The following is an 18,550-nucleotide window of genomic DNA, read 5'->3' as shown; positions in this document are numbered from 1 at the left end:
AGTGAGAAATCCTTCTAGAATTCACAGTGAAAAATTCAATGAAGGTTAATACAGTCATGTTTGCTTATGACAACAAACAGATTTTGGTGTCTTACAAGCTAAAAGCAAGCAAGATGGTGTACCTCCTCTCTAAAACTCATAAAAGATCTTGTAAAGAAGACTAGAGATTGTGAAATTTTATAATGCCAATGTTTTTGATGAAATGTTGAGTAACATGTCCTACAGTAGAACTCAAAGGTGGCCTTTTTGCATCTTTTATGACATTGTAAGCACGTTAGTGAATGTAAATGTTGTTCACGGCTATACCATGATAAAGAAGAATCAAAAATCTTTCACACAGAGAATTCACAAAGGCTATAAGTGAACAGCTCATGGACTGAGGCTGAGGCTGCAAGTTCGACTTCAAGTAACAACTTAATGGCTTTGCCTGAAATTACCAGTTGAAAAAAAGGCCATAACAATTTTTTCACTCAGGATGTTATCATCCAATGCAAGAAATTACAGTCACTGCAAATGTGAAGGTTTAACCAAATTAAGGTCACTCAATTGCAAGCATTCTATGTACCTTGAGCACCAATTAACAAGTGTGAGTTAATGGCAGTTAAATGTATTTTTTACCATAAAAATTACTTGAATCAAGTTATTACATGTTATTTTATTAGTTAAAAATGAATTAGTAAAGAACAATTGAAAAACATATTTTTATTAATTTAAAGTAATCTCAAACTAATGATTATAATAAGTGTTTGAAATATTTGATTATGAATTAAGGGTTAAACTAAAAAAAAATATTGATCTTCTTTCAATCATTCTCAGAATAAGAATGTTTGGCTCTGGTTAACAAAAATATTAAATGGCTTTAGTAATACCAGCAAATAACTGTATTCAGTCTATGTTTCAATTTCACTTTGGTTCTCATTTGTGCTATGTTGTGATAATGATTTAAGACTGATGATTTACAGAGTGAAGTACAAGTTTATAAACAAATCTCAATTTTACTCCAGAGCTACCATTTCTGCTTACATTTAGATATAATTGAAACAGAAATTGAATCAACAGTTAAAACGGCCCTAAGTTAACATGTAAAACCATTTGGTAGCAAAAATCTTGACAGCAAAATTGTTGAACAGTTTTTATTATTTTTTAAAACCAATTTGTTATTATACCTAAAAACATCTCAGTAAAGTAGTTCAATTATCAAACATAATAATTATGTTTAATTTAGTTAAATATACTAAACAATTAACTTTTGTTTTATTTATCTGCATCAATATGTAAATAAAATTAAATGTAATGTAAATATTTAAAAAAAGGATTTTCTATAATAATGCACAGTAAGCATAAGCAAACGTATTAGATCAAGGATTACTCAAGAACTACTGTATACTACCTGCAAATATTTATGAACCATATTTGTGTGAGTTTTATCAGGGTGCAAGTTCAGTATGAATCTGTTTACTAAAGATTAAAAAAAATTGAAGAAAATTTATAAATCTGCGATTTGGACAGAACAATTTAATTAGTTACAGAGAAAAATTAACAGAAATAACATTAAATAAAAACAAAATTCTTGAAATCAATTTAATAATACAATCATTTTAATCTTATAAATCTATCTACTTTCCAAATTTAATAATTACAGCAAAAATTAAATAAAAAATAAATATAAAATAAAGGTAATTACTATTAATAAGCCACTACAGAAACTAAATTTCTCCAATAAAATGCAACAAAGTTTTCAATTTGGTTATGTACTGCACATTCCTCATACTTTCTAAATAGTACTGGTCTAGGTAAAGCTGCTAATTCAAATTCATTCAGCATCAAATATATAATATTAGTCCTATTCATTTCATAAATTATAATAGAAAAAAAAAAAACAATCAATTAGTATCTTTTTTTAAAAATTTAATAGTAATTTATAATAATAATGATGTATTCTAGACATACTACTATAGTTTATAATAAATTATTGCCCAATTTAAAAAATACTTTTCACCTAAAAAGTGTTTAAATTTTCTATATGAAAAAGATACCTAATTATGTAATTACAATTCAATTTTCAATTATCATTATTATTATTACAATAATCATAACAAAATTGTACTACAAGCATAAACAAGTGCAATAATACAAAATTGCAAAAATACAGAAATATTTGTAAAGATAAAAATGTGTATTGAGGCCTGTAGCTTTTGTCTTGTTCTAGAAAAAAGGCAAGGCAAAAATTATAATTCTATGTTAACTGTACAATTAATGTGTCTGACAGTGCACAGTGCAGAGCACATCCCTCTACCGGGCGATGTGTCTGACTACTTAACAATTATAAACTAAGCCTTAGGCCCTCAAAAAATTTACAATTTTAAGAATAATATTACTGATTGTATATAATATATGATTGGAATGAGATATACCGCAATGATTATACTTTTATTAAAATTATTTATTGTATGCGAATGATGAAGGAGGTATTCAGTTTGCAGCGAATGGAACGAATATTAGTTACATTTATTTATTATATTATTTATTAAAATTGCAAAAATTATTTTGCAAATCTATTGTCTAAATTGAATTGATCCCCCCATGTAATTACAAGAAATAATATAAATAATTACACAGCGACTAAATTACACTGTCTAGCTGAAGATGTCTTAATGTGTAAAAATTTCATTTGCCATTGGTGAACAAAAGACACATATGACAATACTCATACAATATATTCTTGGATGTGCCAAACATATGAACTTTCAATGACAAATTTACAACATACAATTATTTATTTATGTTTATACACATTTCAATTAACTATATACCACTTGATTTCCTGACATTGTAATGTATACTTATCGCCCAATTAAGAAAACATTTTTAAACTACCAATAAGACATGAAAAACTTTAGTTCAAGCTACATTTAACTATCATCCATGTTATTAATATTAACTGTTTATGGTAACTTTAATCTTCTTATTCATTATCTAACTGTTTATTTTTAATTTCAATAAAAAACATATTTTTTTCACATAATAATTACATCTTGCAGCTGCCTTTCTTTTCACCACACAATACCAAATACAGAACAATAATATAAAATAACGATAATATTTATCACTTTTATAATATCAAATAACAATACTGAATTAAAATGATATAAAATAACTATTTAAATATTTCCCACAACAAATATTATATTTTGTGCGCTTTTTAACAACACAGAATAAAAGCACTGCGTCCTACCTGACCTATAATAAAGCCGGGGTGGGCGATTAGTATACAGTACAAATGACTGGGCTGAGGCATGATGATTCACATGAAGATGATGACACAAGAAGTATTAACTGCTAGTTGAAGCCATTGGAGAGACAGGGCTTAATGGTGACCTACTGGAATCTCGCAGGCATCCATTGATTGTTACCACCACCTAAATAAATAAATAAATTTAAAAAAATCAGGAACCTGGTACTTTTTAAGATATTACATAGTATTTTAATTTATCTATACACATAATTTTTTTTTATATATAATACATATAAGTACTTTTTTAAAACTCAAAAAATTAAAATGATCTTAAAACATACAACATATATAAGGAAGGTTAAATAAAATTCTTGAAAGTAGTTTATTTTTCAATAACTGTTTAAGAAAAGGTTTTAGAGTATCTTTCCTTCAAAACAGTTTCCTTTGGCAGTAATACCCTTTTGCTAAAGTCTATAAGTTTTCTGGAAACATTCCTGGAACTCATTTTGAGATATCATCCTCAACTACTGTGTTGGATTAGCCATCATGCCATCAGTGTTCTTATATGTTTTCCCCTTCACAGGATTTTTTAAGCAAGGAAACAAGTAAAACTCAGCTGGTGGCAAATTTGGAGAGTGTGGATGTTCCAATGTTGTTACATTGTGTCATGTCAGGCACTCTTTGACTCATTTTTTCCCATTTTTCAGGATGTTTCTTTCTTACTATATCCCATAAACGATGAAGGATATCGATGTACAGTTCTTTTTTCGCCGTGTCTATCTGTCAGGAATAAATTTGTTACAAAAAGTATCCTGCAAATCAGAAAACGATTTTAACATAACTTTTCCTTTGCTCTTACCTAAACAAAATTTCTATTACTGCAGAGATATGATGAGCACTATAATAACGAGTTTTGTAAAAAAAAAAAAAAAAAAAAATCCAGTACACAATGGATTGTATAAAAAATTCTCTCTCTGTTTTGTTATATCTTACTCAGAAAATTTTGATCATGATCAGCCATAATGATGAGCTCTTCTGACAGTGACATGTAAGTTTCATTTTGATATGCAGACAACATTTCTGAAACATAATGTTTACAAATGTGACGCATGATCAGAACATTATAGAGAATATTGTGGAACTTATGATTGTTATCCCAAATACTGACACCATTTCCTTGACAGTATTTTGTCTATCAATATAAACAACGCTTTTAACATGCTCAATTTTTTTTCCCTTTATTGAGGAAGACAAGTATCCATTATCTCATCTTCAACATTAACACAACCATCAGTAAAACTCTTATGTCAACCATTGATTTCCTCAGTGCTGATTCTCCATGTTTAAGAGTCAATCCATTTGGAGTGTCCCCAAAAAACATAAACTGGTTGCTTGACCAATTCCAAAAAAATTGAAACTTACCCACTTGCTTCCTTCATGTTTCAGTACCTTAAAACTATTATTTTTTTAATTTATTTTCTATTTACATAATTTACCTGCAGTGGCCATTTTTGTTACAGCGCACACCTATTTTTGTGATTGTAGGGTTTATGGAAAAAATCATAACTAAAAAACTATTAGTCCTGGAAGGATGAAAAAAAAGTAATTTAATTATATTTTCTCAAGGTAAATGATTGGTCCAGTGGTTTATTTACATATCTCTCTTCTTTCTATGAGAAAATTACCAATATAGTTGAAGATGAAAAATGGTGAAATTTCACTTTTAGTAATTTTTTTTTTGAGAGGCAGGCATGGCATGCACAGTTTGAATTATTTTTTTTTATATGTAGATATATGTTAGTAATTTAACCATAAATAATATTAATGTGATATACTTACCCCTAAATTTTTATGAATTTTTGAAAACAATTTTTTTTTTTAAATTCAAATTTTGGTTTCAAATAACTGATGAGGCTAGTGATAAAAATCACAAATTTGCACAACTTGAAGTGTTTTTGTAGATGTTTATAGCAAATAAAAAAGTCAGTTGTGTATTGTACTAACAAAAAAGAAAAAAAGTTATAACCTCTCAAAAACCATGAAAAACCTGTTAAAAGTGATACCATTTTGACTCCCTAAATAAGTGTTCCAAGGGGGTTTTTCTTGCCTTCTTTGCACTTTAAATTTTTTATATTTGGCCCCCTATGTTGTTGAAGTTGATGTTTTCAATATTTATAAAATAGGTTTTTTTAAATTATTAATGACAAGTAATAATTTAAAGATAACTTAACCAGTAACCTAATAAATTTTTTAATTCAAAAATGCTCGTAAAACTTACCCAAACTAAGATTTCAATCAGTAGCCTACCCTTTTTCAAGAATTCATTTTTATTTTTATAAACACTATTGAAGAAAAAATTAATTGTAGCAAAATTTTATTATTCTTCAATGAAATAGCCTGCTTTTGTAGCAATGAAAGTTTATTACTTTTCAGACACCTTATTTCTTTTAAATTTTAATGCTGATAGTCTTTGATGTGTTTAATTTTTTCAATTTTGATGGAGGTGATACACCCAAAATGCTATAAGCAGCATCCAATTGTTCAATATTGTGATGTGGGGCAATGTATTGCTCTTGGTTTTTGGATTCATATAGTTCTTTGTTCTGCTGAGAAAAAATATTTTTGAAATAGTTAACACAAAGAGACTTTCCAGGAACTGAATTTAAATTTGGAAAAATGTGTTCCAAACACCTTGCCGTTGGAGAAGGGGCTTGAGTGGTCAGTGATACAGAGTAGCTGGACCGAAGGTGCAACCATATCAGAGAGGTATCTATTGAGAGCCAGACTAAGGAATGATTCCTGAAAGAGGGCAGCAGCTCTTTCAGTAGTTGTTAAAGACGACTTAAATGGCCATATCAGGATCACTCAGTCCTCTGAGTACTGCGCAGCTGAAAGCAATGGAAAACTACAGCTGCTTTTTTTTCCAAGAAAATGTAGCTCACTGCATTTTCATATAGCAATGATGGAGGCACCTTCCTTGGTAAAATATTCCGGAGGTAAACTAGTCCCCCTTCGGATCTCCGGGTGGGGACTACTAAGAAAGGGGTCACCAGAAAATTAAAAAATAACAGTCTACGAGTTGGAGCGTGGAATGTTAGACGTTTAAAAAAGGTTGATAGGTTAGAAAATTTAAAGAGGTAAATCGATAGGATAAATGTAGATGTAGTGGGAGCTGGTGAGGTTCGGTGGGAAGAGGAAAATAACTTTTGGTCAGGTGATTTTAGAATAATTAACTCGGCTTCAAATATGGTAGGCAGGAGTAGGTTTCGTAATGAACAAGAAGATAGAGAAGAGAGTAGAGTATTTCAAAATACATAGCGATAGAATCATTGTAATAAGGATAAAATCAAAACCTAAACCGACAACGATTGTTAACATCTATATGCCTACAGATGCCCATGATGATGATGAGGTAGAGTGTGTATACGAAGAAATTGATGAAGCAATTAAACACATAAAAGGAGATGAAAATTTAATAATATTTGGAGACTGGAATGCAAGCATTGGAAAAGGCAAGGAAGGAAAGTGGGTGATTACAGGCTGGGCAAAAGGAATGAAAAGGGGGACCGACTTATAGAGTTTTGCACAAAGTATAATTTAGCAATTGCCAACACCCAATTTAAAAATCATAATAGATGAATATACACGTGGAAAAGCCAGGCAATACTGCAAGGTATCAGATAGATTATATCATGGTTAGGCAAAGATTTAGAAATCAACTTGTTAACTGCAAAACTTACCCTGGAGCAGACACTGATAGCGACCATAATTTAGTGATAATGAAATGTAGATTGGGTTTAAAAACCCGAAGAAAAGGTGTCAGATGAATCGGTGGAATTTAGAGAAGGTTTGAGGAAGAGGAGGTAAAGAAGATTTTTGAGGAGGGCATCGCAAGAGGTCTGAGTAAAAAAGATAAGGGAGAAAATGTAAAAGAAGAATGGGAGAATGTTTAAAAAAGGAAATTCTTAAATCAGCAGAAGCAAACTTAGGGGGAACAAAGAGAACTGGTAGATATTGCAACTGTTGGATGAACATAGAAAATATAAGAATGCTAGTGATGAAGAAAGTAAAAGGAACTATCAAAAATTAAGAAATACTATAAACAGGAAGTGCAAAGTGACAAAAGAAGAGTGGATTAAAGAAAAGTGTTCAGAAGTGGATAGAGAAATGACATTGGTAAAATACACAAAGCAAACAGGAAAGTTAAGGAAAATTTTGGCATACATAAATTAAAATCTAGTAATGTGTTAAACAAAAATGTACACAAATTTGTAATACAAAAGGCAAAGTTGATAGGTGGGTGGAATACACTAAAGAATTATACAGAGGAAATGAATTAGAAAATGGTGTTATAGAGAAAGTTGAAGAGGATGAAATTGGAGGAACAATACTGAGATCTGAATTCAAGAGAGCATTAAAAGATCTGAATGGTATAAAGGCTGCTGGAATAGACAGAATTACTGCGCAGTGCAGGTGAGGAAGCGATTGATAGATTATACAAACTGGTGTAATATTTATGAAAAAGGGGAAGTTCTGTCAGACTTCAAAAAAAGTGTTATAGTCATGATACCAAAGAAAGCAGGAGCAGATTAATGTGAAGAATACAGAACAATTAGTTTAACTAGTCACGCATCAAAAATCGTAACTAGAATTCTATACAGAAGAATTGAGAGGAGAGTGGAAAAAGTGTTAGGAGAAGACCAATTTGGTTTCAGGTATAGTATAGGGATAAGGAAGCAATTTTAGGCCTCAGATTAATAGTAGAAGGAAGATTAAAGAAAAACAAACCAAAATACTTCGCATTTTTAGACCTAGAAAAGGGATTCGGTAACGTAGACTGGAATAAAATGTTCAGCATTTAAAAAAAATTATGGTTCAAATACAGAGATAGAAGAACAATTGCTAACATGTACAGGAACCAAACAGCAACAGTAACAATTGAAGAATATAAGAAAGAAGCTGTAATAAGAATGGGAGTCCGACAAGGATGTTCCCTATCCCCGTTACTTTTTAATCTTTACCTGGAACTAGGAGTTAATGATGTTAAAGAACAATTTAGGTTTGGAGTAACAGTACAAGGTGAAAAGATAAAGATGCAGCGATTTGCTGATAGTAATTCTAGCCAACAATAAAAAGGATTTAGAAGAAACAATGAACGACATGGATGAAGTCCTACGCAAGAACTACCGCATGAAAATAAACAAGAACAAAACTAAAGTAATGAAATGTAGTAGAAATAACAAAGATGGACCATTGAATGTGAAAATAAGAGGAGAAAAGATTATGGAGGTAGAAGAATTTTGTTATTTGGGAAGTAGAATTACTAAAAATGGACGAAGCAGGAGTGATATAAAATGCCGAATAGCAAAGGCGAAACGAGCCTTCAGTCAGAAATATAATTTGTTTACATCAAAAATTAATTTAAATGTCAGGAAAAGATTTTTGAAAGTATATGTTTGGAGTGTCGCTTTATATGGAAGTGAAACTTGGACAATCGGAGTATCTGAGAAGAAAAGATTAGAAGCTTTTGAAATTTGGTGCTATAGGAGAATGTTAAAAATAAGATGGGTGGATAAAGTGACAAATGAAGAGGTGTTGCGGCAAATAGATGAAGAAAGAAGCATTTGGAAAAATATAGCTAAACGAAGAGACAGACTTATAGGCCACATATTAAGGCATCCTGGAATAGTTGCTTTAATATTGGAAGGATAAGTAGAAGGAAAAAATTGTGTAGGCAGGCCACGTTTGGAATATGTAAAACAAATTGTTAGGGATGTAGGATGTAGGGGGTATACCGAAATGAAACGACTAGCACTAGATAGGGAATCGTGGAGAGCTGCATCAAACCAGTCAAATGACTGAAGACAAAAAAAAGTGTTCTTTAAGAGCTTCTCTAGCGTTACTTGTCTTAAGTTTTTCTTAACTGTTTTCTTATGAGTTCTCAAAGGGTCACAACAGAACTGTCCGTATAAGTGACTGAATTTTGACAAAAACTTTTTTCATGATATTTACAAGTACTAGTGACAACTGAATTAACCCACAAAAAAATAGGTTGTTGGTTTTCAGCATTAATTCACAAATTTTAATGATTTTTTTGGCACTGTATCATAAACTGTTTTAAGATATTCTTCATTCACATTAATTTCTATGGAACATTGTTCTTCCATTTTTTTATGTGAAATTACTTGAAAATAATGTTAAAATTTAACTGATTTTAAAATTTGTAAATATATTATTATTAAGTAAAATTTATTTATTTAATTAATAAACACTTTCAAACACAGGATGAAATCTGAGATACTCTGTAAAGATGTGAACTGGTCACTGACTAATGTCAGACTAACCAGTCTGTAACTGCAAAGCTAAATGATGCAACAAGCATAAATGAGCACATGCTCATTTATGTGAATAAGCATGTTACAATGTGAATTTTCCTGACTGAAAATGACTTAAAGCGCCCGTTGTAACATGAACACTTCAGTTGAATGGTTTAAACATGTCTATTTCAACTACAGTAATAATTATAAAAACATTAAAGTGCCAAGAAGACAAGAATCTCCCTTGAAGCACTTATTTAGCGAGTCAAATATTTATCACTTTTAACAGGTTTTTCATGATTTTTGAGAGGTTATAACTTTTTTATTAGTCCAGTACACAAGAGACGTTTTCATTTGCTATAAACATCTACAAAAACAGTGCAAGTTGTGCAAATTTGTGATTTTTATCACTTAGCATCATCAGTTATTTGAAGCCAAAATTTGAATTAAAAAAAAATCAGTTTTCAAAAATTCATAAAAGATTAGAGGTAAGTATATCACCATAACTATTATTTATGATAAAACTACTAACATATACCTACATATAAAAAAATAATTCAAACTGTGTATGCCATCCCTGCCTCTTGAAAAAAATTGACAAAAGTGAAATTTCACAGTTTTTCATGTTGAACTATATTTTGGTCATTTTCTCATAGAAAGATGAAAGATATGTAAATAATCCATTGGACCAATCTTTTTCCTTGAGAAAATGTGAATAAACTGCTTTATGTTTCATCCTTCCAGGATCAATAGTACTTTAGTTATGATTTTTTCCCTAAACCCTTACAATCACAAAAATAGGGTGTGCACCAAAATGGCCACCACAGGTAAATTGTAAGGTCCTGAGACATATAGGAAAGAAGTGGGTAAGTTTCAATTTTTTTTTTTTTTAATTGGTCTAGCAACCACCCTGGGTCACTTCAAATGGATTGACCTTTAAGGAACATTAAAATCTTACACTGATTTTGTTAAGCAAAATTTAATATTTGTGTGCTACTTTCTAAGCAACTTTTCATTGCATCATACACAATATAAAACAACAGCTTGTATGCAGAACAGAAAACATGATGCATGACATCATAATTGCTCCCAACATAAAAACCAAAAATTTCCTCATTATGATTTAAACTGCAGGAGGCAATTCCAGGAATGTTTTTAACCTTCCTTGTCTGTAATGTAATATGTATATTACATGTGCGTAGGAATAACATTTCTAATCTGAAAAAATGCTCCAGTTATGTTATTAAGCATAAATAAATGCAATAAATTATAATTTTCAGTAGATAAGAAACACAATGGGTAATGAGACAAGATTATAAGACTGCAATCCTTACAACAAGATGTTTCCATAAAATCTGAAAAACAATTGGTGAATAGCAATGAAAATAAATCACAGCAGAATAACAAAATACCAACAACCAAAGGCATTTAACAAACTGGTTTCTATACATAATTTAACTTTACACCTTGTTTTTAGAAATATTCCAAAATCAAACCTTTTGTGTGAACATATAAGCTCTGATGTATACACATAGAAATATGTACAAATATTGATGTATGTGTATATAAGCTTGTATAAACATACGAGGAGTGTAGAGTTCACCAATTGGGTCATTTGTTTTGTGGAGGAAGAAAAAATATTCACGATGAAAAACGTAATGGTCACTCGACTGTCATCACAGATGAATTTACTGAAAATGTGAATGCAAAATCCATGCAAACAGAAGACTCACTGTTTTTCAGTTATCAATTGAATTTCCTTTTGTTTTGCGATCAGTAATTTACGTTTGAACTGAAAAACTGGGTTACAGAAAATTATGCTCCAGACTGGTACCAAAAATGACGACAGAAACACACAAAGAAAAATGTCTCGCTGCAACTCAAACATGTTTGAGGCGCTATGTAAATGAAGATGATGACTTATGGAAGCATGTTGTGACCAGTGATGAAACGTGGATATCTTAATCAAATGTTGAGACAAAGCAGTGTAATCAATGCAATGGTGGCATTCATCATCCTTGAAGCCCAAAAGATTGAAACAAAAAATTTCAATGAGAAAGCTGTGAGATAGATGAGGTTTTTTGAGATACCTACGGGATATTACTGATTGAATTTCTAGAACATAAAAGAACTGTTAATGCTGATATATACTGTAAAATGCTTACAAAACTTAGATGTTCAATTCAAAACAAAATGCACGTGAAGCTAACCGATGGGATTTTGTTTCTCTACGATAACTTACAAACTCATATGGCCAACAAAACCACTGAAATTACAATGATTTCATTGGTAAATCTTCAAAGATCTGCCTTACTGTTCAGATCTAGGACCGATGATTATCACCTTTCTCTCCATTTAAAACAAAGACTAGCATCACAGAAGTTTGAAGGTGATAAGGAACTGCAAAACAAAGTAATTAATTGGTTTAAATTACAGGTGGGGGAATTCTTCAGTAAGAAAATGAAACTGCTGGCAAGCCAATATCAAAAATGTACTGCAGTGAATGGCGAATATGTAGAAAAATAGTGCACACACACACACACGCACACATATATATATATATATATATATATATATATATTTAAATTAATCTTTCTATAGTCCACAATTCCTCTGTATATGTTAATTTTACCTATATATATATTGAATTTCAGCCACTCTGTCAAGTATACAATTAACAATTCTTACCTTTATTTCCTTTTCATTATAGTGCTTTCGGGCATAAGCCCATCCTCAGTAATGTTTTCTGATTTATCTCTATCTCAATTTACACATACAACTACCATTGAACATTTTTATAACGAATTACTTTTTATAACTTTAGTTATTGGACAAAATACAAAAATCTTTAAAAATTTACAAAACATACAGCTGTTCAGTCAAAAAATTAAAAATAATTGAAAACATGCACTAAAATTGCAATTAAAGTTAACATTTATTTTACTAAAATTTAATTTAAAAAAATAAAATTTTAAATTAATTTCTATTTTTAAATGTTTATTTTAAATTATATTTGTTTATTTTATATTTTTTAATCTGTGTTTTGATTGTATTGAGTGTGTTATGTAATTTGATAAAGAACTTCAAAAGCAAATAAAAAAGAAAAATTACAACTGAGGATGTGGATTGCCATGAAGCACTTTTGAAATAATTATGAAAAAATAAGGTAAGTGTCATCTCATTTACTTTGCAATTCTATATTTGGAGTGGATAAAGTTGGTTTTTGATTATAAAAATACAATATATTATTGGTACAGAGGGATATGGGTTTTATATTTATTGACTTTAGAAAAAAGAAATACATACAAATAAAAATTAAAAAAAAAAAAAATATATATATATATATATATATAAAAGTTTATTTTGTTATAATAAAGTTATTTGTATTTCGCTTCTTTCAATTTTAAAAAAAATGTAATGTAATTACATTTTTCATGTAATTGTACAGAGTATAATTTCTGCTTTGAAAACACAAATTCCTTACTAGAATACAAGTATATTAACTTTAAAAAAATGAGAGATTCTTTTCCAAAGGAATTTTGTTGTAAATTGAAAAAGAAAGTGGTTTCAAAATTTTTTCAGACATTTAATAAAAATTATGATGTGTTTTCTTCATTAACATGAAAGTAGGGCAATTGTATTTATTACAGATACTGTACATTAATTAATTCAAAAGAAAAGAAGATGCTTTTAAACAAGCCTTGAACCCAATTTTTGTGACTTTTCATGGTGTGAACAACAAATTGGGCCTCATATTTACTTTACTGCATTTTAAATCAATTTGAAAACATTTAAAAAGGCAGCACAGCAGAGTTCAATAACCCATAGTTACAGAAAAACTTTCTTCAACCAAAGTTATGTTGAAGAAACTCATAACATCATCTTAGAGCAAAGGTTCTTTTTTCAGGGAAAAATAAGATTTAAACCATGGTACAAGATAGAATGCTTTATAAATAGACAATAAATACTTTACAAAACGGTAATTAAATATCAGAATAAAAATCTCTTACAGGAGAAATACAATATTTTACGAGTTAGATTATATAAATTTATACTAAATAAAAGAAACACAGCAGGCAGATTAATATTAGAATGCAAAATCTATTACCAAGTGAGAAAAATAATTCATATTTATATTTAAGAAAAAAAAATTAAGCCTATGTATAATTATCAGATGATGATAGTAAAAATAAATGTAATTACATGTCTAAAAAGTAGATACATAAACACGGGTTAATTGAAGTTAAATGATAAAGCGTTGTAAATGAGATCAGAGAATTAAAACTACGAATGCAAGTAAATTTAACAGGCTTCTGCACTTAAACTCAATCTGTTTCTTCTTGCCACTGTTTAATTTACAGAGTTCAGAAAACATAATGATTGACACAAATAGCAAAATGATGATCATGATCTAACTTCTGAAATTCTTGTTTCCAATTCTACATCACATGTAATTATACAAAGTATAATTTCTGCTTTGAGAACACAAATTCCTTACTAGAATACAAGTATATTAAAATAAATTGTTGCTCAGTATGGTGGTAAACTTTACAGGCCATGTAGGCTAACATTAAAAAATAATTAAATTTTTAATTCTATAAACCACCTAGTACAGAATATTGATATAAGACATACCTTACCAAATTTTATCATGAAATGAAAAATTTAGTCATGACTGAAATATTTAATTAAACTGAGTTTAATTAAATTATTTCAATCATGACTGAGGATGTGGGATCCCACGAATGTAGTTTCACGATAAAATTAAGGTAAGATATGTCTTATCTCAATATTCTGTACAAAGCAGTTTATATTAATAGAATTAAATATTTAATTTAACAATACAGAGGAATAATATGAATCTTACCAAATTAATTTCAGTAAGATGATTAAAAAGTAACTGTAACCGAGTATAAAATACTATTTATTACCTTTCTTGAACCTGCTTGGTCTCTATGCTCACAGAGCCATATCCCTTGCCATGTGCCCAAATTGAGCTTGCCATCGGTAATTGGAATTGTCAACGAGGAACCAAGGAAACACGCCTTCACATGTGCTGGCTAAAAATTGAAAATTAGTATAAATTAAAAAACAATGTGGTTATTTTACATTTGGTATGTAGATAACTGTAGGAAACAGTAAATGCATATTAATCTACCAAATACTGCATTAACAGATGCAACTAATTAAATTATAATTTAAGTTTTGATAATCTTTTTTACTCTACTTATAATCACAACTTAAAAGACATACTTTATTTACAAAAATTAATTACATCAACAGAGAGAGTTCATTACTTACCATGTCATCAGGTCCTTCACAGGAGTGTCTATAAGGCAAACCCTAGAAACAGAAAACATTATTAAGACTAAATCATCAAGCTATCATAATATTATGTAATCTGTATGTATAAAAATGAATGTTTGTTTGTTTGTCCCTTATGTGTTCCTATACCATTCATCTGATTGCAATGAAACTTTGGAGAGTTGTTGTGCGCCTGCCCATGAAGGTTTCCGAATTAGTTTGGACCTGCTAGGTGTCGCTGGGGTCAAGATATTTTGAAAAATTGTATTTATGGTCCGATTTGGCTTATATTCAGAATATATATTAGTTTAAAAATATATAAATTATAATTCTGCTTACCAACCAATGTTAAAAATTATTATGTTCTAGCACTTTCAGAAGTTATTTTTCCATCTTCAGGAACATCTGATAAACTTGTATACAATTATTCACTTCACATATTAATTTGATGTACATTAAAATTAAAATAAAATGAATTTCCATAACTATAAGAATCAATCGTCATGTTAAAAAATATGTCATACATTTGTACGTCTAATTGATAAAAACATCTCAATTGTTATGTCTATGGTATAAAAGCAGTTTGGCCAATATACGAATCAATAATTATTGTTTAAAATTTATTTAAATAAAATGTAATTTTCAAAATTTGTTTGTTCATTTATCAACATCAAAATATATGGCCTTTGTGAGTCAGAATGTCTAGCAGCTTTAATCTAAATGAAAGTGTTTATCGTTGGCAGGTAATTTTTCATTGTTTATGTGACTGTGATTTTGCAATGACTGACCTAAAAGAACAGTATTTGTATTAAGTTCTATTTAAATTTGGGAAAACAGCCATAGAAATGCACAAAATGTGAATGCAAGCATTCACTAATGACACTTTGGGCCAAATAGTAATATATGGACTGGTTTAAATGTTTTAAACATGGCTGAGTATCAACTAATGATGAACATTAAGGATGATCATCTACTGGCATTACACCCAAAAATGTCACTGCTATTTTGAATGCAATAGTGAAAGACCTTAGCCAGACAATGGACAACAACTATAACACCACAGGATTATTGTGTGACATTTGTCAATGGACTTTGCCCCAGAACAATTGAACATGAGAAGGATTCCAGCAAAGTTTGTGCCATGACTACTGAGTGATAAACAGAAACATCACAAAAATATATGCTGTACTGAAAAAACTTCTTTCAACTGACCCAGATTGTCTTTAAACTATTACAACTAAAAAACTGTTTTTTTTTTCAAAGTTGTTACAGGTGACATACGGGTTATGGATATGTTTCTGAAACTAATCCCATTATGCAATTGTAAGGAAATTATGTACTTGTAAATGAAAGTCAGAACATAAAAAGTGTACAAAAAAACAAAAATTTGAATGCAAAGAACTGACAAATGAAGATTTATGATGTTTGAGGTTAAAAGATTGACACTAAAACACAAAAGGAATGGAAAATGATGTTAGTCTCCATTCTAGTTTTTAATTTTTAAACCGCCAACTGAATGATGGCTAAAAAAGAAAATCAAGCATTATTAATCAAAATTCATTCTGTTAATTTTTGTATCCTAAACATATTAATTCTAATTTAACCTGGTTCATTAGCTCATTATTATAGCGAGTACATAGAAAGTCTTAAAGAAACCTTCACTAATTCATCTGAACAATGAGAATTATATCATTTTAATGTTCCTGGTTGTAAATATAATTTTTACAAGTCTTTTTTTGTTTCTGGTTATGATTCTGATTTAAGAGGTGCAGGAATATTACTTTATGACTTTTTTTTCACTACAAATGAACTAAATGAAAAAATGTACTAATTATTAAAAAAAAAATTGTTCTTAATATAAATAATGCTATTATTTGGTTAACAGATATCTATTTTTGTGATGTCATCAATAATAATTTTCTTTTAAGAATTATTTTTGATTAAAATTTATAATTATGGTGGTGTAATACCTAAATTAATTAATTAATCATTTTAAGTAAAATATTTTAATTAATTAAAATTATTTTTTATTATTATATTCTACTTGCAGATAAACTGGTTTTCTAAAATAACCATTATTTACAATTTATATTTGTTTTTCTAAGCAACAACATATAAAAATGAAAAATTGTGAAAAACATTATCAAAAAAATGAGATTTTTTCTCAGACAATGTTGGTGATCTGTATCTATGAGGAGGTTGGTAATCTTATACTCTTTGCATACACAAAAAAGTTTGCAGTTTAACATATCTTAAATACAGAAACATGGAACAGCATATAAATTGAACAAATACAACACCAATCTAACACATCATTTGATCATATTCAAAATACATATCTTCATAAATCAAGAAAACCAGCAGTAATATCAACTGACATCATGGTAAGAAATACCAGCATTAATTATTGAAGATGTCGGCAGAAGTGACCATAACTGTTAGGTGTATGTGTGTTTTTAAAATGTGGTTAACTTTGTCAATAAAAAATTAATAGTTTAATTTTACACAATTTCAAGATTTTTATTTGTGACAAATCACGAACAAATTAATCACAATTCTGTTTTACTGAATGATGTTTGTGTCATTTTTAAATATAGGTTTTCTGATGATTTTGTCTATCGGGTAAGTTTACAAGTAGAGATGTACTGTTAATCAGATTAATCACTTTCATAATAGGTATTATAACTATAGCCATCATCAGTATTTTTTTCAACATTCAGTTTAATCTGTTGTTTGAGGCTGAAGTTAATTTTTAACTCAAACGTAGCAATACCAACATTCATGACTGAAATAACAAATGTAATTCTTCACATTTAATTCCATTAAAAGTTTCAATGACGATTAATTTATAGAGAAATTTAAGGAGTTTTTTTCTAAACTCAAAACTGTGCACTGTTTGGTGAAAATGGGTAATCTCCTTTATAAAATGTTTAGCTAAAAGAAAAACTCAATATTGCACTTATACTACGTACTGGTACATTTTCTTTTGTACAGAATCTTAGAAAAGTCTGGAAATGGCTTCCTATTATAAAAGAGAGTGAAGTTAGATGACAGAAAAGGAGAGATATGCAAATAGAAAAATACAATTTTACTGAATTTCAAATTTCAGTCAACAATCCTAGATCTGTCATCTTCAGCCCATCTTTGGTTTTTTTTGAAATAATATGATGGTCATACTATGTAAGACATTCATGAGAAATTTGATTTACAATCATGTAAATTTCATGTTTTTGAACATTTATATGAATGTGACAAATTCATGTAATATTTGATGGTACTCATCTTTGATAGTTACTCTATTTTTGAAACTATAACAATTAAAACTTTAAAAACTCTGCAAGAATTAAATGAGGGGAATTTTTATTATGTTTTACAATCAGACTGCATTTAATAAAACTTTCCTGCAACATTTACTACGTAAAATAACTTACCATTACACAAATATTCATCATTTTTCTCATTAACTTAACAACAATGTATGCAATTGCAGATTCTTGGCAAGTTATTTATTTGAAGCAGTATACTAAATAGCTAATTTCAGGACTTCAAAGTTAATCTTTAGAGGTCATAATACTAAATTATATAATAAAATATAACTTGGAAGCTCACTATTTCACATTAAATATTCAAAATGCTTCCCTTCTGCAGCTTGACAATGTTCTAATATTAAATATCTGTTTAAAATTGCTTTATC

General features: G+C 29.2%; 1 protein-coding gene across 3 annotated transcripts in view; it reads right to left on the bottom strand.

Annotated features, from left to right (window-relative positions):
- Positions 1-1,567: 1,567 nt before the first annotated feature.
- LOC142334207 (UPF0047 protein YjbQ) overlaps positions 1,568-18,550 on the bottom strand; it is a 53,752-nt gene continuing 36,769 nt past the window's right edge. For all 3 annotated transcript variants that reach the window (XM_075382040.1, XM_075382039.1, XM_075382037.1), the window contains exons 6-8: positions 14,854-14,895; positions 14,484-14,612; positions 1,568-3,419 (exon numbers count right to left, since the gene is read on the bottom strand). In XM_075382040.1, coding sequence (XP_075238155.1) covers positions 3,333-3,419; positions 14,484-14,612; positions 14,854-14,895 — 258 coding nt within the window. In that variant the 3' untranslated portion in view covers positions 1,568-3,332. The remainder of the gene's footprint in view (positions 3,420-14,483; positions 14,613-14,853; positions 14,896-18,550) is intronic.

This window comes from Lycorma delicatula, chromosome 1, assembly GCF_047948215.1.
Source record: "Lycorma delicatula isolate Av1 chromosome 1, ASM4794821v1, whole genome shotgun sequence".
Classification (NCBI taxonomy): Eukaryota; Metazoa; Arthropoda; class Insecta; order Hemiptera; family Fulgoridae; genus Lycorma; species Lycorma delicatula.
Note: the sequence above shows the minus strand (reverse complement) of the source record. Positions and strands in the feature narration are given on the sequence as shown.